Source organism: Telmatherina bonti, assembly GCF_933228915.1.
Source record: "Telmatherina bonti genome assembly, chromosome: 3".
Classification (NCBI taxonomy): domain Eukaryota; kingdom Metazoa; phylum Chordata; class Actinopteri; order Atheriniformes; family Telmatherinidae; genus Telmatherina; species Telmatherina bonti.
The window spans coordinates 16,861,248-16,883,804 of NC_136621.1; the positions used below are offsets into that span (position 1 = coordinate 16,861,248).

Consider the following 22,557-nt stretch of genomic DNA (forward strand, 5'->3'; position numbering starts at 1 on the left):
ATTTCCATAAAAATATTTGAAGAGGCAGAAGCGGGCGGGGGTGGGGGGGTCGAATGAGTGAATGTAAGAAGGATTATGATCTGGTGTGTGTTTTACATAAAACTGATTTCATTTGACTTTATTTTGTCTGTAAAGTGCCCTGTGATTACTTACTTGTAAATTGGTGCTATACAAATTAAGCCGAAGCTACTGCAAAACTTGAAAATCGCTCTGCTCTTTATAGTTTTGTCTGTACAGCACTCTATACTCTATTTAATTTCTCAAAAGGTGCTATATAACGTAAGTTTTACATAATTACTTACTTGCGCCACATAAATGTCCCATCTGGGATAAATCTTTTTTTTTTTTTTAAATTGACTCACATTGAACCTGATTTTTTTTTCAGGTTCTGAGATTTTAATGTTGTATTAAGAGGAAGTGACTACATTTCTTAGGAGTGTAGTGTCATGAGGAAATGTGTATGTTCCTGTTTTTCACGGCTCTGTCCTGATGGTCAGCTCATGAAGAGGCTGAAGTCTCGGTTTGACTTCAATTAATGAATGTATCAAGATATCAATGAAACCACAGCTTCAGTTTCTGAGTGAGTCTGATTATTTCCAACCTTCTCCTTCTGATGTACAGACTGCAAACAGTAGTAATTAACCTGTCTGATGCTATGTGATGGATGGTGAAGCAGATTACCAAAACAGATTTAGTCATTCATTCAAGCTGGAGTTGATCTCAGCAGATGGGAGGCAGGATAGACCCTGGACTAGGTGCCAGACCATCACAGGGCCTCATTCACTTTTATAACTATTTTATTCTGATTTTTTTTTCACAAAAAACAATTCAGAAAATGTGCAATAACTGCTGTTGCTAGGCAACAGTCGGCTGAAGAGGAAGTTGGGACATCAGTTGTGAAATCAGCAGGACTGCAGAGAGCCTCTTTGTACAGAGTAACACATGAATACAAATAACCTACAAAAAAACAAAAAAAACCCAAGAATATTTATCTGTGTTTGCACATAAAAAATAGTTATACGCACGGCAATTGTTTACAGACGTGGCTCCTAACTGTCTTTTCTGTCCAGATTTAAGAGATTACTGTCCTCAGCAAATGTCACTTGTCCTTGAGATGAGGGTGGGCCACTGAGTGACTTTATCAAGGAGTCAGGATGATACCGGAGGACCTCTTAAACACTCTGGATGATCTGGGAGATGAAGAGTTCATTAAATTTAAATGGTTCCTGCAGCAGACTGACAGCCTTCATGGCCTCCAAAGCGTCAAGAAGAGCCAGCTGCAGAAGGCTAACAGGTGGGACACCGTGGATCTGATGGTCCAGACCTACAAACTTCCTGGAGCTGTGGAAGTGACCAGAAAGGTTCTGGAGAAGATCAACAGGAATGACCTGCTGCAAAGTTTGTCTGCTAGCAGCTCAGAAGCAGAAGGTAAATAAACAGGAAAAGAAACAGGATGTTGCTTCAAGCTGACCTCCAAAAAATTCAGGGGGCATTTTATATTTGTTTAACATGCATGTTCTCTGTCTGTCAGTGGAGCCCTGTGATGTTGGGAAGATTTCAAAGAAGAAAAGACCTTCTTCCCCTCTGAACCGGACTCATTATTCTCCAAATGAAGGTGAAACATCTGTATTCTTTGAAATGTAAGGGAGAGCTGCTGTCAGTTTACTCTGTGATTTGCTTTGAATTATTTATTTATTTTTTTTACCATTTTATTTTAAAATGATCCTTTTAAACATGGAGAGGTCACAACTTAGTAAACATGAACATAAACACTCAAATGAAAGTGACCAGTCAATACTCCCTTTTTTCAGCGGAGAGGTTTAGAAAATTCAATCATTTCAGTTTAATATCAGTTTAATAAGGGTGTCAGTGCATTCATGCTATTTAGTCCTGCTTAGGTTAACTGAGATATGGGCCTGAGTGTCATCTGCAAAACAGTATAATATAACCTTCTAGAAATAGAACCCATCAGCATATACAGAATAAACAATAAATATCCCATTAGAGACCTCTTGGGAACGCCATAATGAAGAGGGGCATCTGAGGAGGAATTAGCTCCTTGGTTGACAGAGCAGTTCCTGCCAGTAAGATATGATTTGAAGTAGTACAGAGCTGTACCTTTAATACTAACGACATGTTCCAATCAGAGTAACAAAATATTGTGGTCTATGGTCTGAGAAAGCTGATAGGTCCAAAAGAACTAAAACAACAGAATTCCCTGACCATCAAAAGACCATCATTAAAAATCATGGCAAGTACTAAAACTTGACTGAAATTCCTTAAAAATATCACGTCACTTAAAATTTTGGAGTTACTCAAAAACTACGTTCTCTAAAACGTTGGAGAGAAAAGTTGAGATATTCGCCCTAGTTGGAAAGAATAGTTGGGTTAAGGTTTATCTTTTTCAAAAGAGGCTGTCCATGTTTCAGAGCATCACTAACACATCTTGGCTATAGAGACATCTTGGCTAATATTGTTTGCAGATTTACTCTGATTCACAAGCATAGACTGATCAGCCACTACATTAGAACCACGGGTAATGTTAGGGACATTTCTTACTTGTTATGCTGCAGTATTCAGATGAGAAAACCATTTTCTGGACTCTCCAAGTGTCTGATGTTAAAACTGGTTTTATTATTATTTTGTTATTGTGTTTTACCAGTTTATTAAGTAAGTACTTCTAATTATCTATTTATCATTTTCACATTATTAATATACGTGATGGACTGGTGACCTGTCCAGGATGTACCCTCCCTCTTGCCCAACAATTGCTAGGATATGCTTCCCCGTGACCATGAATTGGACTGAGAGGACAAGAAAATATATGAAATAATGAACAAATGAATGAATGTATGGATGATAAATGCACACATTATTTGTTAATATTGCCAGAACTTTTAGCAGAAAATAAACGAGTCTCTAAGCTTTGCCTGTGTTAAGTATAGACAACAAGAACTTAACTGATACGTAGATTTCATACTAACATTTTATCATTCCCTTTCAACACAGATGTGATTGTTCCCGTTCCTGAGCCTCAGCCCATCACATTTTATCAACAGATGCTTCAATCAAACTTCCAGGACAAGTTCATGTGTGCACAAGAAGGCTGGGCAGAAAATCAACCACGTCTGGATGATATTTACACAGAGTTGTACATCACAGCTGGGTGTGAAGTACACATTAACACACAGCATGAGGTCCGACAGATTGAAAGAAGGAGGAAGCCAGCAGAAATGGAAAAGCCAGTTAAACCCAGTGACATATTCCAACATCCTTCTGGAGAGTACAGACCAATTAAAACAGTGTTGACCAATGGAATATCAGGAATTGGAAAAACATTCCTTGTTCAAAAGTTTGTGTTGGACTGGGCTGAACAAAGATCTAATCAAGATGTACATCTCATTTTCCCCTTTACCTTCAGACAGCTGAATCCACTGAAAGGAGAAAAGTTTAGTTTGGCAGAGCTCATACATGAGTGTATCCCAGAAACCTTGGACATTAAAGATGAGGCTCTTAATTCCATATTTACAACTATGCAGTCATCAGGAAACAGCAGCTATGACAAGAGCAAATTTAAGCTTCTGTTTGTGTTTGATGGACTGGATGAGAGCCACTTTCATCTGGACCTTCATGCTGACAACATTCGCTCTGTTGATGCAACTAAGTCAACTACAGCCCATGTCCTATTGAGGAATCTCATCAGTGGAAAGCTGCTACGCTCTGCTCGCATCTGGATAACCACACGACCTGCAGCAGCCAATCAGATCCCCCAAAAATGTGTCAGTTGTATGACTGAAGTGAGAGGCTTCACTGACCTTCAAAAGGAGGAGTACTTCAGGAAGAAGTTCAGAAATGAAGAGCAGGCCAACAGAATCCTCTCCCACATCAAGACATTACAAAGCCTCCACATCATGTGCCACATCCCAGTCTTCTGCTGGATCACTGCAACTGTTCTGGAGGATGTGTTGAAAACAAGAGAGGGAGGAGAGTTGCCCAAGACCCTGACTGAGATGTACTCAGAGTTCCTGCAGTTTCAGATGGATGAGACAAGTGACAAGTATGGTCAAGAGAGGTGCATCCAGTATATTAAGTCATTAGCTAAACTGGCTTTTTATCAGCTGGAAAAGGGCAACCTAATCTTCTATGAGGAAGATCTGAGAGAGAGTGGCATTGAGTTCAGAGAAGCCTCAGTTTACTCAGGAGTGTTCACAGAGATCTTCAGAGAAGAGTACGGAAGGAAAAAGCGAGATAAGATGTTTAGCTTTGTCCATCTTAGTGTTCAGGAGTTTCTGGCTGCTGTTTATGTGAGGATGTCACTTAATAACAGCAACAAAAATATAATGTCTTTCCCAAAACTGTCACAGAAAACCATTCATGCACTTTTACGCAAAAACTCTTCAACAAAGGTCCACAAGATTTCAATCGACAAGGCCTTAAAGAGTCCAAATGGTCACCTGGATTTGTTCCTCCGTTTCCTCTTGGGTCTTTCACTGCAGACCAATCAGAATAGACTAAAAGACCTGCTAAAAAAGTCAGATATTAGCTTAGAGACCAATCAGAAGACAGTTGAGTATATTAAGAAGAAGCTCAGTGAGAATCTGTCTCCAGAGAAAAGCATCAATCTGTTCCACTGTCTGAATGAACTGAATAATGGTTGTCTGGTAGAGGAGATCCAACAGTACCTGAGATCAGGGCATCTATCCACAGATGAGCTGTCTCCTGCGCAGTGGTCAGCTCTAGTTTTCATCTTACTGTCATCAGAGGAGGAGCTGGATGTGTTTGACCTGAAGAAATACTCATCTTCAGAGGAGGCTCTTCTGAGGCTGCTTCCAGTGGTCAAAGCCTCTAGTAAAGCTCTGTAGGTGCTCAGATAACTGTATGTCATTTCACACAGTAACTGATTGTGGTCCAAGTTAAACAAAGGATTGTTGTGGAAAAAAATTAAAACTGTTCCTTTAACTGAACAGTCTATATAAAAAACACTGTGTTAGATGGTGCTTTCACCAATTTACATTTTTAATGTTGTATTTACTTGTTTTTAATGTTGAGAAAAATACTGTCTTTCAGGCTGAGCAGCTGTAACATGTCAGAGAGAAGCTGTGAAGCTTTGTCCTCAGTTCTCAGAGCCCAGTCCTCTAGGCTGAGAGAACTTGACTTGAGTAACAACGACCTGAAGGATTCAGGACTGAAGCAGCTGTGTGGTGGGCTGGAGAGTCCACACTGCCAACTGGAAATCCTCAGGTGAGGTTTGAAGTTTGGTCAACATAATTGACCAATATATTAAAAATCAAATAAGTAACAAGAGGGAAAGTGCAAAAGACAACGTTTGAAACTGAACTGAAAGCCAAAGAGAAAAAAAAATGTTTTAAGATATGATCTAAAATAGCAGTGAAGTAAAGAGGGCTCCTCAATGTCCATCAGTAGTTAGTTCCTTTTGGATATGGGGATGGTTCAGAGTTACTCGTCTGCTGACAAGAGGAAATGAAAAGAAATAAATTAAAGAATAACAAAGGATGGGGGAGTAACATCAGGGGATCAGAGAAAAACTGGTGCATTTCATATTGGGCTGGTCATGAAATTGTTTGTGGCATTGTTTACTACCAAAAGGCACCGGGTGTTTCATATAAAATCATAACAGACACAACGCAACATGGTCTGTAATATAACTGCAAAATGCATTAGATTGGCCCTATATATATATATATATATATATATATATATATATATATATATATATATATAAGTATATATATATATATATATATATATATATATATATATATATATATATATATATATATATATATATATATATATATATATATATATATAAGAGCATCACACTTTAGCATGTGTGATGCTCTTGAATAAATATTACAACACAAAACACAAATCGCCAGAACAGAGATGACATAACTGTTTAATATGTGTGTTTAACTGCAGGTTATCAGGCTGTATGATTACAGAGCTAGGCTTTGTTTCTCTGGCCTCAGCGCTAAAGTCCAACCCTACCCATCTAAAAGATCTGGACCTGAGCTACAACCATCCAGGAGAGGTAGGAGTGAAGCTTCTTTCTGATGGACTGGAGGATCCATGCTGGAGACTAGCAACTCTCAGGTATGAACAGACAACAGCATAGTTTTCTTTCTTACTTTCAGACTTTCAGTCATTCAAATGTAAATTCTTCTTCCAGGTTAGAACACGGTGGAGAGCAGAGGATAAAACCTGGATTGCGGAAGTGTGAGTGTGTTTATTTTGATTCATGTAAAACATGAGCTTACATTTTTGCAGCAAGTTCTCAGCTTGACAGGAACTCCAAAGGCTGAATTACTGTTAACCTTTTATTTTTCAAAAAAATCTACAAATACAACTGCAAACTGTTAAAGTAAAACATAAAAAAAATTCTATTGAACGACAAATAGTGCATGCATACTACATTAATGAAGTTTACTTGCCACAGGGATTTTTGTGTACTATTGAAAGTCAAACTACTACATCTCCTTGAGTTTCTGGATGGTTCTGCTGGTGTTCAGCATCTTTAATTCCTTCCACAAATTTTGAGCAAGATTGAGGTCTGTAATTTAATTTGGCCATTTCAAGACATTTAAATATTTCCCCTTAAACTAATTCGTGTTTATTTATCAGGACTCTGAGGATCATTGTCTTGCTTGAAGGTTAACTTCCATCCCTGTCTCAAATCTCTGGAAGACTCAAACAGGTTCTCCTCAAGAATTTTCCTGGATTTAGCTTCATCTATCACCTCCAGTCTCTGCTGATGAAAATTATCCCCATATCATGACACTGCCACCTCCATGCTTCATTTTGGGTGATGAGAGGTGTGGAATTTGTTCCTTGATGTGCAAAAAGTTCTGTTTTAGTCTCTACTGACCAGACAATTTTTTCCTGATGAAGTCTCCCACATGCTTTTTGGTGAACTTTCCTGTCAATAGTGTAATTTATCTGGCCACAATTCCACAAAGCCCAGATCTGTGGAGTGTTACCCTTCCACCATAAGCAGAGGCAAAGCAGTTAGGCTGTTCTGCTGTTTCGCGACTGATCACTACAACTCTAGTCGATGGTGCCCAGCTCTGTTGAGTGAACTGTAATGGACTGTGGAGGTGTGGACCCAAAAGCAGAGATGGGACGCAGGATGCAGAAACAAGATGGTTTAATTCAAACTTGACAGGAAAATCTGGTTTGAATCCACACAATGAGCTAGCGAATACAAAACCTCAACAGAGGGGTACACATACACATAGGTAGTTACAAGCAATGGGTGAAATCAATCAGAAAATTAAAACCAGGGGAGCTGATGAACCAGAAACAAAATGGGCTACAATACACAAGGGAGCTAAACTACAAAATAAAACAGGAAAAAACAAAAGACACACACAAAAAAAAAATTCAAACCATGACATGAATAGCTTATTGTGATACTATGGACAGATCCAGCAATCAGTACTGTCGAGCTTTATAGATATTTGAAGTTAACTTTGGTCCCTGTTTATGAGCAATACCAGAAATGGCTAAGTGTTACATTCATAGATGTACATTACTGAAAACTAAACAATCATGTTTCTCTATCATTGAGTAAGTAGAGCTTTATATTCACACTTTATCAACCTCACACAAAAAATCAGTAAAAACACCATCTTTATGTTTGACTGAACTAAGATCTGAAACAACTGGAGGACAAGCTAACAACTTGAATTTTGCCGTTTCTGAACAAACTTGGCAAAATGGAGTCAATGCTTCAATGTGTCCAAGCTGTTTTCATTGTATGATGTGGCCGGTGTGTGTAAAGTAACAGATAAAGCCATTCACTGATCAACTGTGCATGTGTTTTTCTTCAGATTTCTCTGAACTCACTGTGGACACAAACACAGTAAACAGAAAAATTAAGCTGGCTGAAAACAACAGGAGAATGATTGGAGTAAGAGGGAAGCAGCCATATCCGGATCATCCAGAAAGGTTTGAATACTGTCAGCTGCTTTGTACAAGTGGACTTACTGGTCGCGGTTACTGGGAGGTGAAGTGGAATGGAGGCGCTTACATGGCTGTGAGTTACAAAGGAATCAAAAGGACGGGATACAATGCTGACTGTTGGTTTGGATGGAATGATCAGTCATGGAGTATTTACTGCAGTAAGGATGGGGAATTTTCTGTCTGGCACAACAGGAAAAGAACAGTTCTGACCTCCTCTTGGTCTCTGACTTCTTCCTTCATCTCTAACAGAATAGCAGTATATGTGGACTGCCCAGCTGGGACTCTGTCCTTCTATAGAGTCTTGGCTGACGAACTGATCCACCTCCACACCTTCAACACCACATTTACTGAACCTCTCTATCCTGGCTTTGGGTTCTGGCTGGCTGGTTCTTCCGTGTCTCTCTGTTCTCTGCAGGAGCAGGACTCTCATCCTGCATGAATCCTCACACTGGGAAATCTGACATTGTGTCATACTCTACCTAAAAGGGAGTGGCAATAATTTACATTTACAGTAATATCAGTTTCCCCTAAAAAGAAAAGGAGTACAAACTGATGTTAACTAGATCTTGTTGAAAACATCATGTTTTAATGTAAAACGTTTTATTATTTTGATAGTTTGTGCCAATATTTGTGCAAATCTGAAAGGACTCGAACATGTGGTTCTGGTTGTGTTGGAAGGTACTCCATGTACAGAGGCTGATGTTTTAACATATAACCCAGGTTTGAGTCTTGGTAATCATACTCTCTTCTGTCTTTTCTCCTCTGATTGATAAAAGTTATCAATGCCTAAACATGATTAAAAAAAAATTAACAGGAATCTAAACTTTGCAGAACAAGTCAGTCTATCAGGTTCTCTCCTCTCTTTTTTATTTCTTTATTGTAGTTAATCTTACACTAATGGAAAGTCTGTTTATTTCCACATGTGTGAGGGAAATTATTTGTGGGATGAGCGGCAGAGTTCAGGCTGTGGGTTGTATCCATGAAAACCTGCAAATTTGTCTCTGCAAAACCAAAATGCTTATTCTGCTGTAGCGATGTCATGATTACATCATTTGACAGTTAACTGTAGTATTCAATGCTATAATTAAATAATAGTCGAGATTCCTCAAAGTAGGAGCCATAAATGTCAATGATTTTATGTTTTTATGAGTAGGTCTGTGTGCGCACACTTGACTGGCACATGTGTCATGAGGAGTTGTGATTGTGTTTTATGTATGTAGAGGGTCAGGCTTAAAATAGTATTGTTTTTTTGTGAATATAAATATTTTGCTTAGATCTTTTTTTTTTCTCTTTGGTTAATGGATGTAGAAACAGGGCCACATGGTGGCATGGTGGTTAGCACTGTGGCCTCCCACAAGAAAGTCACAGGTTCAAGCCTTGGTTGGGGCAAGGTTTCAACAGTGGTCTTTCTGTGTGGAGTTTGCATGTTCTCCCTGCATATGCATGGGTTCTCTCCAGGTACTTCCAGCTTCCTCCCACCATCCAAAGACATGCATATTAGGTTAATTGGTTACTCTTAGGAGTGTGAGTGGTTGTTTGTCTTTATGTGGCCCTGCAATGGGCTGGCAAGGTGTACCTCACCTTCTGCCCAAAGACTGCTGGATAGGCTACGGCTTCCCCATGTATATATAATTTTTTCCTTTTGTACTCAGAAAATTTGTTTTGGCTGTTCTGTTTTTGTCCCCACCAAACCACAGGCTTACAAGAGTGGAGGGATTCCCAGTTCCACTGGGTGGCATTGTCGTAGGTGATAGTTATACTTGGCCAGTTTCTCTTTCACACTTGGTAGTCGGTGTGTCACTTTTAGGTGTATTCTGTATTCACCTATCTTGGGGGATGTACGGGTGGGGTGAGTGCAGGGCTGACATTTTTTTGTTGACGATAAAAGTTACGCATCGTGTTCTTTACATATTGTTTTATTTCCTTGCATACATGTTCCAGTTCATGAGCTAGAACCAATCATGTTTTGCCAACAGATACTTTAATCAAACTTTGAGGACAAGTTCATGTGTGCACAAGGGCTGAGGAGAAGACTAACCACATCTGGTACATAGAGTTGTACATCAACATGTTGTAGACATCAACACAGACTGAGAAAGCGAGGAAGCCAGCAGAAAGAGATAAACCAGTAAAACCTAGTTAAACATCCTTCTGTTTGCAGTTTTCTGTTTCCACCACTAGATTCTGCCAGAGTTCTGATTCTGTAATGGTCTCAGCTGAGATTACATCTACACACATTTCTAATAAGTACTAGCTGATGACAGGAAATGTTCTGTTGTATATGTCTGATGAACGACGGTCACATTTCCATGGCAAGCTTTAGATCTGCACATATGTGTTATAATAAAGCAGTTTATTGAAGTTTATGATGTTGTAAAAAGATTTTAAAGACTTTTTTTAAATTTTTTTAATTTTTTTTGTCTTGTCCAGCATTTAGGCAAGCAGAATGATGGTCTGGATGCTGTGTTCTGCTGAGCAAATTTTCTCTGCCAAGGGAAGCTTTATAGATATAATGATCCCCTTGACTTTCTGAATTTTTATTTTATTTCTATATTTATTTTGTCTTATTGTTTCAATTGTAGAGTTTGTACTGCTGGACCAGAGAGGACAGACGAAAGACAGAAAGAGAGAGGAGAAAAAACACCTCATAAGAAAAGTGAAAGAGATAAAGGGAGAGGAAAGGGAGAGAAAAAAACCCCTAAAAAATAACCCAAAAACAAAAAGAAAAAAAACAACCTACAGATGTATACATATACACACATACATACACACACGTACATATACACACACATACACACGCATACATACACATACATATACACACATATGTATACACATTTACATATATATGTATATATATATACACATATACATATACACGTACATACATATACACACACACCTCTATGCACACACACACACACACACACATACATACGTACAAACATATACGCACTCGCCAGTATTAACACATATACATACACATACAAGCCAACTTTAGATCATAGTAACTAAACTATAAATCTAAAAAGTTAAATATAAATGAGAAACAAACAGAAATGAGAAAACTAGCTGCTGTTAGTGAATAAAACTGCGTGACGACTCGGTGACTGTGTCACATGCAGAACATGCAGAGTGGAACGTGTTCAGAGAAGATCATGCCAGTGTGACCTCTCCCACACAAAGGCAAGAGGCACGCCAGGAGTACCCCCGAAACCGGGGCCACCGGCAGCCACCCCCAGGCACAGACCCAACCGCCCCACCCCGGAGCCAGCCATGCGCCGACCCAGGAAGCGGCAGAGGGTGGTCCCAGCCAGAGTCCCCCGCAGTCAGGGGGAACAGGCCCCAGCAGGCCCGGACCAGTGAGGACCGGCCCCGCCGGGCACCGGCCACCCAGGGCAGACAGTGCACGGGCCCCACGGCCCCAAGAGCCCAGAAGCAGCCCCCCACCCCCGCAGGCAGAGGGCCCAGCCCACACCGACGGAGGGCCGTGATCCCCAGACCGCCACCGAGCGGCAGCCAGGCCGCACCCCAGTGCACCAGCAGCGTCCCCCGAGCACCAAGACTCTCCCCGCACGCATGCACACACACACACACACACACACACACACACACACACACACACACACACACACACACACATGCACCCACCCACCCCCACACGCATCCACACTTCCTCCTTAAGCACACCCTATCCACCCATTCTCTTACACACGCTCAAACTCATACTCTCCTACCCCTGTTCTTTATACTCACACACCCCCTCACACACACATCCCTGCTCCCTCTATAATCACCCATTCTTCCATAAATGCATACCCCACTCTACACACACACATACCTCCCTACACCCCTGTGGACCCCATATCCACATTCACACTCCTCATTGTACACCCACCCCATCACTCCCCCGTACCACCAACATAACCCCACATACACACCCCCACCCATCTGCATACACCCCCCCTTCCTCCTATCCCAGCGGCCACCCACCTTCCTAAATTCTTACACCCTGATTCCTCCCCTTACTCCCCCTCTACTCTAACATTCATTCACCACTTCATCCATTGGCTCATGCATGCCCTCACCTTTCTTTCCCAATGTGTCCCCGTGTCCCACAACTACCCCCCACCCTTGTCAACGCCCCCCCACCACTCCACACATGCAGCCGATCCAGCACCCCTGCCAGGCCAGCCCAGACCCAGGCCCCCTGAACAGCACCACTCCCCCGCCCAAACTCCTCCGGCACAGCCCCGGAAATAGGGGCGTGGCAGGACCCCATTGTCACCCCCTCCCTCCCAGCTTATGAATGATTGTGAAGTGTGTGTTGTTTGCAATTAAAATTGGGAAGAAGTAACCACATCATGTTGGGAGCGGGACCACCAAAGCAGCCCCGCCCACCGCACACTGCATGGCCTGCCCCCCAAAATATGTCCATGTGTTGTCAGTGTGTGTTTTTTGTGTTATGTTGACTAAGTGTAATTAAAACTGGGACGTGAACCGATGTTGGGTGCAGCGATCGAGACCACCTTGATGGCCTCTCTCACCATCCAGATCAACGTGTCCACCTCCCAACGCCCTGCCTGTGTGTGGTGGAAGAAGGGAAGGAGGGGTGTCCGGGGATTTAGGTCCCGAGGGAAGCGCGCCTCCCTCAAGAAGATGAGCCACCTGCGGCACGAGACACGTCCCCCATTCCCGGGGCCCCCGAAGGCCAGGACAGGCCAAGGGCAGCTGCCCCAACAACCAGGGCCCTCAGCAACACCAACAAAAGAGCCGCCACTGGCCCCAGAAGGCACCAACGAACCACATGCAAAAGTGGGGGGGGGGGGTACTTTCGCACTCCCCTAAACCCCCACCCCTACACCCCCACACATACATGCCCCAACACACTACCACATACACGCACCCCTACCCCCCATACATTCATGTACCACTACACTCCTCCATACACACCCCATATATACACAGGCACCCCCCATCCTCAACTATCTTGGGCCCGGGCCCCTCTGCCGGGCACCAGGGCACGGACCCGCCCCCACTGCAGCAGCAGGTCCAGGTCAGCCCAACCCCCCCACGGCAGGACCGACCCCCCACCCCCGAGAAGTAAGGGGACAGCCCCGGGCACCGGAGCCCAGGACCCGCACCCAGCCCACCCTGCAGCGGCACGGCCACCCGTCACGGAGCCAATACCCGCCGATCCAGCCTCCGCCAGCGACCTCGCTCCACCGCCGCAAGGCAACTCCAACCATTGATCCACCCAAGGCCTCCCGCCAGGTCTGGAAACCTAGCCCCCCCAGTAATGAAGCAGCCAAGATCCCCGTCCAGACCCATAGCCACCTGAGCCAGCCAGCCAGTCCCCAGCACCGAGCGGGATGAGGTCACACTCTCCCCCCTACACTAAGTGATAGAGCTGATCACAGGAGACCAGAGAGAGTGAAATTCAACTGACTGATCCTTTGAGGAGGCAGACATCATTTCCATGCTGATGTAATCTAATAACAGATTTCTAAACTGCTAGATACACAGATTCTGTTTGCTTTTCCAGTTCACAACGATAGTTTTCTTTGCAATGCACAGGCTACTGAAGATTGGTTTTGCTAAATTAAACCCTATGTTATTTTCACCTAAGTGACTCAATAGGCACAGTTTGGGGTTTGCAGGGATATTACATTTAAACCAGTCTGACAGATCTTTACATACCTGGAGCCAGAATCTCTGGACAGGTGGACAAGACCATAAGGCATGATAGTAGCTGTCAATTGTGTTGTCAGTACAGTGTGAACAGATAAGTGATTGTAACAGACCCATCTTGAACATCCTGTGTCCTGTATAATGAGTTCTGTGTAGGATTTTGAATTGTATCAATTGCATGTTTGAATTCTTAGTCATTTTGAATGTGTTTGAGCAGATTTGTGACCATTCATTTTGATTGAAGTTACTGGATAAGTCTGCTTCCCATTTAGAAGTTGGGAGAGAGATTAAATCTTCTAGCTTCAATAGTAATCTGTATATTTTGGATAGTAGCTTCGGGGCCTTAAGATTTAAGAATTCTGCAAACCTGATAGGTAACTGTAAGTTTAGTTGATCAGTGGTGTATTTCTTACTTATAAGAAAGATTTTAAAGACTTAGACTTTTTGTTCCTTCAGGTTTTAACATGTTGGAGGGCAGAGGCAGAAACTGTTGATGTGTGAATGCTTATTTATGATTACATCTGTTGAAGTGAACCATGGGCTTTTACTTCTACAGTTGACCGTTAGAGTCATTATGAACTCTTATCAAATTAAGAGCAATACAATATTGGGGAAGCAGTGGCTCAGGTGGTAGAGCAAATCATCCGATAACTGAGGGTTGGTGGTTTGATTCCTGTTTTATTCCAGTCAAAAATGGCCTAGTTAAACATTTTTGTTTGACTCAAATTTGGCTTTGACCTGCAGCGTTCACTAAATGTGGGTGGGACTACCAGTATTTAGCTCCATGACCATCACATGTGGCCCACAAGGAAGACTTCTCTTATTATGAACACTTCTGGTCCATGAAACAGTTGTTGAAATCCAAGTCCATGCCACTGACTGACATCTGGGCCAGATGTGGTTGACAGAAGACTTGTTATAATGCCAGGCTAAGAACTGATATCTGGTCCACTTCTAGCCCACACTAGCCAGGGACATAACTGAATCATAAGTGGCAAACGTAGCTCGGAATTGGTCCAAAATGTTTGCTATCTGGGCAATAATTGTGAAAACTGATAAAGAAGAAATAATATTTCAGTATTTGACCTATTGGGAACAAAGCTCCACAGACGTGGAGGCAAGTTTTTACTGGTGAACTGAGTTTACAACTTGCCATTGATCCAACAAGCCCACATTGTGCCCCCAAAACCATCCAACCACTGCTGCTGCCTCAGATGTGTCATAGTTTCTCCTTTCAGTTTGAGATGAAGATGGTTTGAGGAAGGCATGACAGAGGAAATAACATGCTGTGGGAAAATAACACTGAAATTTCCAGAAAAGAAAGATGGCATCAAGTATCATTATTGTTTTCATTTCCAGATATTGCTCAAGAAAAAGAACATCCAGTGGAATAATTTCATGAGAACCCAAGGAAGCATTGAGAGAAAATTCAGCAAATCAAGGGTTGGAATGAAGATAAATGATTGGACGACAGAAGCATCTTAGAAGAATCTTCTCCAAAGCCAACAAATACAATGTTCCTGTGCATTTCAAACTCAGCAACACAGAGGCAGAAACTAGAAGAGAAAAAACCCAAACACGAGAGGAGTGGAGATGTATCTGCAGTCCAGAGGAGAAACCAAACTGCTTCATAAGGTCAGCTCTTCAGGTTAAGATTTAGTAGCCTACCTGCATCTTGGACAGGGAACACAAATGGTTGGAGGGGATGAAAGAAGCTGTCTGTGTTAAACAGATGAGATGTCTCTGGGTTTTATCTGCCCAACATATGCAGAGCAGCTTTCATCTCCTTGCAGGCAGTTTCAAACCATTCACACTTGATATCATATTACCAAAACACCAATACCAGTGATGCCAAGGACTGTTGGTGGGTCAACAACAGCTAATAAACCTGGAACTCCTCACCAGTCAGTGTAGAACTGAGAGAGTCTTTTGGACGAGAGACACAAAGATGTCCAGTTGCCTTTGAGTTTACATTTTGGGATTACCAGGACCTGGATGACTGAGAATCTACGCCACTAGTAGAAGACAGTGTTGACTCAGTATCTGGTGAGAAGGTTTGATACCATAAAGAGCTCAGGTGGCGATGGACAACTGATCCAACTCACAATAACTCTGAAGTCTGTTTCAAAAAAGTTCTGAGCTAAGGAAACCCACTGATGGCATCAAATCTTCTCTACAATTATAGACTATGTCTCAATTCAGGATCTGCACACTTCGAAGTGCAGATTGGTCGGCTGCATACGTCATTGTGGGGTGCCAAGTGCTGTCCCAGTTCAAAGGCTTTCAAATTCGTCTTTCAAATCCACATTTGTTTGGCTCCAGATTAGCTTTAAACAAAGGCTACAAGTGATGCATCCTACAAGGCCTGTTTTCTCCCAAAATATCATTGTACTTGATAGAATAGAATAAACAGCAGAATGCTGGTGTAGCTCCCACACACACATTTTGTTCCTGCAGACAAGCTGGGATGACAGTGGCTTTGTGTTGAATAACCATAAATAAATTTAATTACATGCGTCTGACCAGGTTCATTTTTCACTGAAGTTAACGTCATCTTGACAGGATGAGCTGTCAGCCAGTGGAGAAAGCTTTACTGCACTCTCACCCCAAGGAGAGCTCATCCTCCACATGTTTGTAATTTACACACACAGGTAAATGTGGATAAATACAATTAAATATACTTGTGTCATTTAAAAGAAAATATTTTTGTGTGTTTTATGAAAAAATGGGATCACTAAATAGATAAACGGGAAATGTAATTGCTTGACAACGGAGGACTGGAGCACTATGGATAATTCTTGTATTGGTAAACCGTCTCATTTCACTAACGGTAAGCGTACTTTGGAGTGTGCAGACTGCGTAGAACACTCCGTAGGCTACCCTGAATTGAGACACAGCTATAAATTGACCCTAAATTGCACAAGGTGACAGTGGAGGGGAAACGTCCTGGGTTGGAACACTTCTTTCTCAGACTCCAGGTTTATTTGTGGTTCCTTGAGTTTCTATAAGTACAATGAGAGGCACAACTTTCAGTTCTCAGACCTCTATTCTGTGGAGTCAGCTCCCAGTTTGGCTTCAGGAAACAGACTCCAAACTTCCCTTTCTGGTAAATCTTATAGTTAGGTCTGGCTTGGTGACCCTTATCCATCCCTTTAATTCTGCTGATATAGGCCAAGGCTGCTGGAGGACATCCCATGATGTACTGGGCTTCTCTCTGCTTTCTGTACTCCATGTAGAAATATCTGACTTTTCTTTTCATCATCTTGTGTTTTATCTTTATTTCTTAGAGGGAATTCCTGGCTTAGTTACGCTGCATGTTGAACTCTTTTTCCTATCTTCCCCACCCCAATTTGCATGTGACAAATTTAAAGGAAAAATGGCAAGAACACAGAGGAAAACCTGAGTTGCTTCTAGCTGCTCAAGAACAAGCTAAACTCAGTGGTTTTGATGAGTTTAACTGCAGGCTGAAAGCCATAGTAAGCCTGTATGTACAAAGAGACCTCTGCCCCATCTGCCAGTTCCTGTAAGAGGATATATTACATACAGATAATGCTTTGCTTTAAAGGTACTGACCTGTTTTTTTAGCACAAAGAAAATGTGAAAATAATATTGTAAATCTTACTTGTTTTAAGCCATTTAGAATCAAATAAAACTTGAAAGGGATCATTCCATTGAAATAAAATCTTCATGTTCATTCTGGTTTTCCATGCTTGTCAGTCATCCTGCAGCTCTGGGATCAGCTGGTGTTTAGTCTCCAGACGAAACGGACTCCTTGTGTTTCTTTTCTCATGCTGAAAACACCCATGAGCAGCAGACACAGAGCTGAATCACTGCAGCTGAACAATCTCTCACCCTAAACAACACATTTTAAACTAAAGATGGTGATGTCCAACATCATCACAACTTGCTCACGCAGTAAATATCTCTGCAAACACAAAACCTCTCAACTACAAAACATCATGCAGAAACAAAACTGACCACTACATACCACTTCCACCCAGAAAAGTTTTACCCTTCACTGACGTGTGAAGCTGCACAAGAAGTGCATGGATCTTTGGAGTCAACATTTCACAATTTTAATGAAAATAATTCTGAACTACATCAGGATTTCCTGAGTTTTTCATTTGACCACACTCCAACTCCCTTGACATAGCTTTCATTTTCCGTGGCTAATCCACAAATCCAGACCGCTCAATTGTCCTTCTTTATGAAAAAATTGAAAAACATATTTCCTGGTTGAGTTCTGACTTCTTACCTCATCCATTGGAACAGTGTGCCTACTTTGTTGTTTTTAAAGTACGTTATAAATAAAGTTGCATGGCATTGCATTACTTTATCAAATCGCAGTTATGCGCATGTGTACGCATACATTATGAAAATCCCCCACTGGATGCAGATACGCTGACTGTAGAGGTAGTTGGAGTACAGTGAATGGATTGTTATGTTCAAGAAACCAATTGGAGATGATTTGAGTTTTAGGAGATGGCACATTATTCTGCAGTAGCCGTCAGAAGATGGTATAGATGGTTGTAAAGGAATTGACAAGGTCAACAACAGTACTTGTGTGAGCTGTGGTAGTTTAACTATGCCAAGTATTGAGCCCAAAGCTGGAAAATACCCCCCACACCACTGATAAAGTGACTGACGAGTTATTGTAGTGCAGCAGAAGATATATAATCAATTTCATTTCTGTTGCCAAATAGGTTCAGTTGACAAGTTTTGACTATTTTAAGGCCAATAAAAGAATTATTTTATTGTCAAATCTTGTTTCTGTGTTATTTATTAATCATGTACTTCCTGTGGGACAGATTAACAGCCTGTTTTCAGCAGTGGCACCTGCGATCTAAGATGACGACTCTTCAAGTCAAGCAGGTCACATCCTTCTCTCAGGCTGCTCTCATCCTGTAAGTCAGGTGTGTTGGGTGTCACCTGGATCACTTCCTTTACTTCTGAGTGCTTCGACCTGAAGCATTTTTACTCTGTGTGCATGTGCTTTATACCATCAAACTATGTAGGGATTTACAGGCGTTAACCATATCAGAGAAGGTTAAAGCTCAAACACACATATGGGTAAAAATAAATTCAGTGGGGGAATGTGAGTGGTGATAATGAGTGAGCAGATAAAACTCCATTGCCGCGCTGCTGAAAGCTGCTGGGAAACCACCTGCACTGGAGGGAAAAACTTCACCAGCCAAGTTGCAGTGTTTGGTGCTTTTCAATCTTTAAAAACTCCCTCCAACAATCATGAATTCAAACCAAGATCCAGTCTCACAGGATCCAAGGATGATGGCTCTGAAACATCACAGCAATTTGTACAATAACTCACGAGCACTCTTTAAAAGGTTTTGCTGAACAATGAAAAGAGGTGGGGGATATTTAGTTGGAAAAAGTTCATCCAAGTTTAAATTCCACCTCAGATTAAAACAATTTATCTCAATCATAGAAACAGTGCTTGGGCCAGTGCAGACGAGTGAGCATTGATCACTCCAATGTCTTTTGGTTGTGTCTGAAACTTAAAAACTTTTGGGAAAATGTGTGTCTATGGGTATGATCCGGGGTTACAAGAGTCCAAATAATGTTATGACCCTGTATTTTAATTGTCTTGAAAAAGGATATTATGATTTAGAAAGACTGGTACCCTATGTTACACACTGATAATGGGTTCTAGAAAAACTGCCACATGAACTGATATGAAACTGAACCCCCAACTCTCAGTCAGTGGATAGATTTAGTTAAGGAAATTTGTGCAATGGAAAATATTACTTTTCGCCTTAGACCAGAAAAATAACCTTAGACTGTCTCTATGAAAAGACTAGAAAATACCACCAGTTGTTCAGATAAATAATAAACTGGAACATGAAACACTGTCTTTATTTTTGTGTTTTTGTCTGTAAGTAACAGTTTGTTGCACTTTAAACAGAAACCAATAAAATAAAAAGTCAGTCCAGCACTTACTGTTTTCAAGTTTTAGTCTGGTCCTTAGACCTAGACCTGGATTTGGACTTGAATTTAGGCCTTAAGTGTGCTCTACAGATTTTCTGGGATTGGTAGACATTACCTTAGCCTTGGAAACTATTCATGTCATAGCACTGTACAGGATTTGGTAGAGATTTCAGATACTGAAATTAACACCTTTCTAAGATTTACTTACACCTTTCTAATATTTTGTACTTTTTTTGTTTGTTTTTAGTCTACACAAATCAGCAATATCAAAGAATTACGAGAATTGCAATTTAAATTGAATCGGCACCCAATATATAAATAGTTAGAATATACATAAATATACATATATATATATATATATATATATATATATATATATATATATATATATATATATATATATATAATCAGCTATGTATGTAGATGATTTATTTCTGTTTTTTTCACTTTTTTATGTCACCGTCTCTAAGTTGAACCTAGCTACAGATGTGAAAGTTGTTTTCGTGGAAACTTGGCAGCCTGTCTGTGTTCTCCAGGTTTCTGCATGTCACCTTGTCAGTGTGAAAAATCACTGCTCTGAAGGATGTCACGTGTTGGGGTGGAAGGGGGACACTTATCCCAGCATTCCTGTACCTCTGTGGGTATTGCCGTCACCAAGCTTCCATTAGCTGTTAGCTGTTATCTCCCCCACATGTTGGCGGGGACAAGGAGCTGCTGGATGGCCCCGGGCCCCGCAGAGCCTTGTATGGCCATGGCCTGCTGGGAGAGGGAAGATAAGCAGCACTCATCTAGCTATGTGCACAACAATGTGTGTTTCTTTTAAATTTAGAGCAGTTATCAGACACAGCTTTCCCTCCTCCTCACACTCTCCTCTTCTGCTCCTGCACCAGGACCAAAGGTGAGTCTCAGACTAGATGGGTCTTGTTCTCTCTGCTGGCCCACATTCACTGCCATGCTAGGAGGTCGTCATTATGCTTCAATGAGATACTGAAGCATGTAGACATATCATGTCACATAGCCTTGTTGATTAATACATTATGTATAACATAAAAAAAAAAATCATTATCACTGCTATGTTGCAAAGAGACCACTATTTCAACATGGAAATGATGATGAAGCCACTACTTGTCAATCTTTCAACAAATCAGCCAGTTTAAATGAACTGTAATGTCCAATCAGGAGCAGTCAAAGATCAACAAGAGACCAAAAAGTTCTACGTCTGTCTGAAAAGAATAAAAACTAGAAAAGCACTCGGAGAGCACAAACGTCCGCCTTTAAAAAGTTCCTGAATCCAAACGGTGATCCAGATCACACCAACATTAAATCAGTTTGTTCTCTTCACATTTCCAGCAACTCCTGAAAATTTAATGATATCCGTCCATAACTTTTTGAGTTATCTTGAACAGTAACAGACAGACAAGCACCGGGAAAAACATAACCTCATTGGCGGAGGTAATAACGGCCCTCTATGGCTGGAAAAAAGTAAAAAAAAGATGTTTTGATGCACAGCGGCACCAAACACAAGTATGGTAGCACTTGGTTTTGTGATGATGATATATAATTAACTGTAAAAAGCAAAACACAGCTGGAGGAAAAAGTGTAAATAGTTTCCGTTGTATGTTTGTTTCAGTTCCAATTTTTTTTTCCTGGGATGAGAAAAAGCTTGAGCACTGTTTATCTGTGTGTTATTTCTACAACGTACTGTTAGTAATAAATTCTGTTTTGTTGTTTTTGCTGGTTTTTATGATGTGACATGTGTTGATGCATTCATATAATTTTTGCCTCATGATCTGACAACTCAAGCTGCCTTGAAAACAGTGAACTGGGATTAAAACTGTTCAGTTTCAACAGGCAGGTTTATATAGAAGAATAGAAGAATAATAATATTAGGTGGACCAAAAAGGAAATTGGCTTGCAGTTTTAAGAGTTAGAGTCAGTCATACAGGCTCTGATTCTTCTGGACTGCTGTGTTCTTCAGAGGAATGTCTTCTGGTTCAATCAGAGCGGCAGCAACTTTATCTGAAGACTCATCTCCTCTTTCTGGACCAGCTCCAATGCTGACGCCAGGGTCATGATGGACTGGATCTTTAGTGTCTGTCCTCATTTGGAAGTAATTTTCCGTGAAAGCGTCTTCTGTAAAAGATCTATGCTCCTGCAGAGAGCTCAGTATTAGCGGGTTGGAGGCTGATCTGGAAACAGATCTGTAGTCAGTTTCATCAGACGGTCATTTTCACCCAGCAGCCTGTAAATTAGATGCTGGCTCCAACAAGGATGGCTGATGGGTAATTTGACCCTACATGCAAAAAGAACGTTGCTGTTACACAACACACAAGACTATGCTGCAAGCAGACATACATTTTTAGCTAAATATGGCCACGTTATCAGTCTAAATAACCGTTCATATCTCCAGATCATGTCTCACTTTCCCCTAAAATTGGTAGAACAACGTGTAAATCATGATGATGATGATGACACAGGAAGATGAGGATGATAACAGCTAAGAGAAATCAGATGACAGGATGTTACATCTCCCTGCTGAACTTCTCGCAGAGTTTCTGTTTGAGCCCCAAAAGTGAAAATGATGCTTTAATTCAGGAAAAGACAGTCAGCACATGAAAGAAAAAGAGGAAGAAGAAGGAGATGAAGAAGTAATCATGAGCCTGAGAAAGGGCTGCAGAGCCGACGGATGTTTACAGCAAACTGCTTGGTTCATGAATTCATCTCCTCTTCATCACCCGACAGACATATTGAGGCTGGACGGAGGGCTATGTTAGAGGAGGGAGGGAGGGAGGATGAGGGAGGGGTTTAGTGTTATCTATGATCTCTCGTCAGGTTGAGTTTCTTCTGCTTGTGGACTGAAGAAGACGTGGACAGTTTCTTCTCTTCCTCACTGTCTCTGCATCCAGGATGAAAACTCTGCTCATGATTTTGTAGAGA

General features: G+C 41.4%; 1 protein-coding gene across 1 annotated transcript; it reads left to right on the forward strand.

Moving 5' to 3' along the window:
- Positions 1 to 1,154: 1,154 nt before the first annotated feature.
- LOC306772905 (NACHT, LRR and PYD domains-containing protein 3-like) lies at positions 1,155 to 8,425 on the forward strand (the record flags this gene model as incomplete). The annotated part of the gene is made up of 6 exons (XM_079262561.1): positions 1,155 to 1,428; positions 3,010 to 4,858; positions 5,068 to 5,241; positions 5,944 to 6,117; positions 6,194 to 6,240; positions 7,854 to 8,425. The coding sequence occupies 6 exons, from the start codon at positions 1,155 to 1,157 to the stop codon at positions 8,423 to 8,425; spliced, it is 3,090 nt and encodes a 1,029-aa protein (XP_079118687.1).
- Positions 8,426 to 22,557: the final 14,132 nt, after the last annotated feature.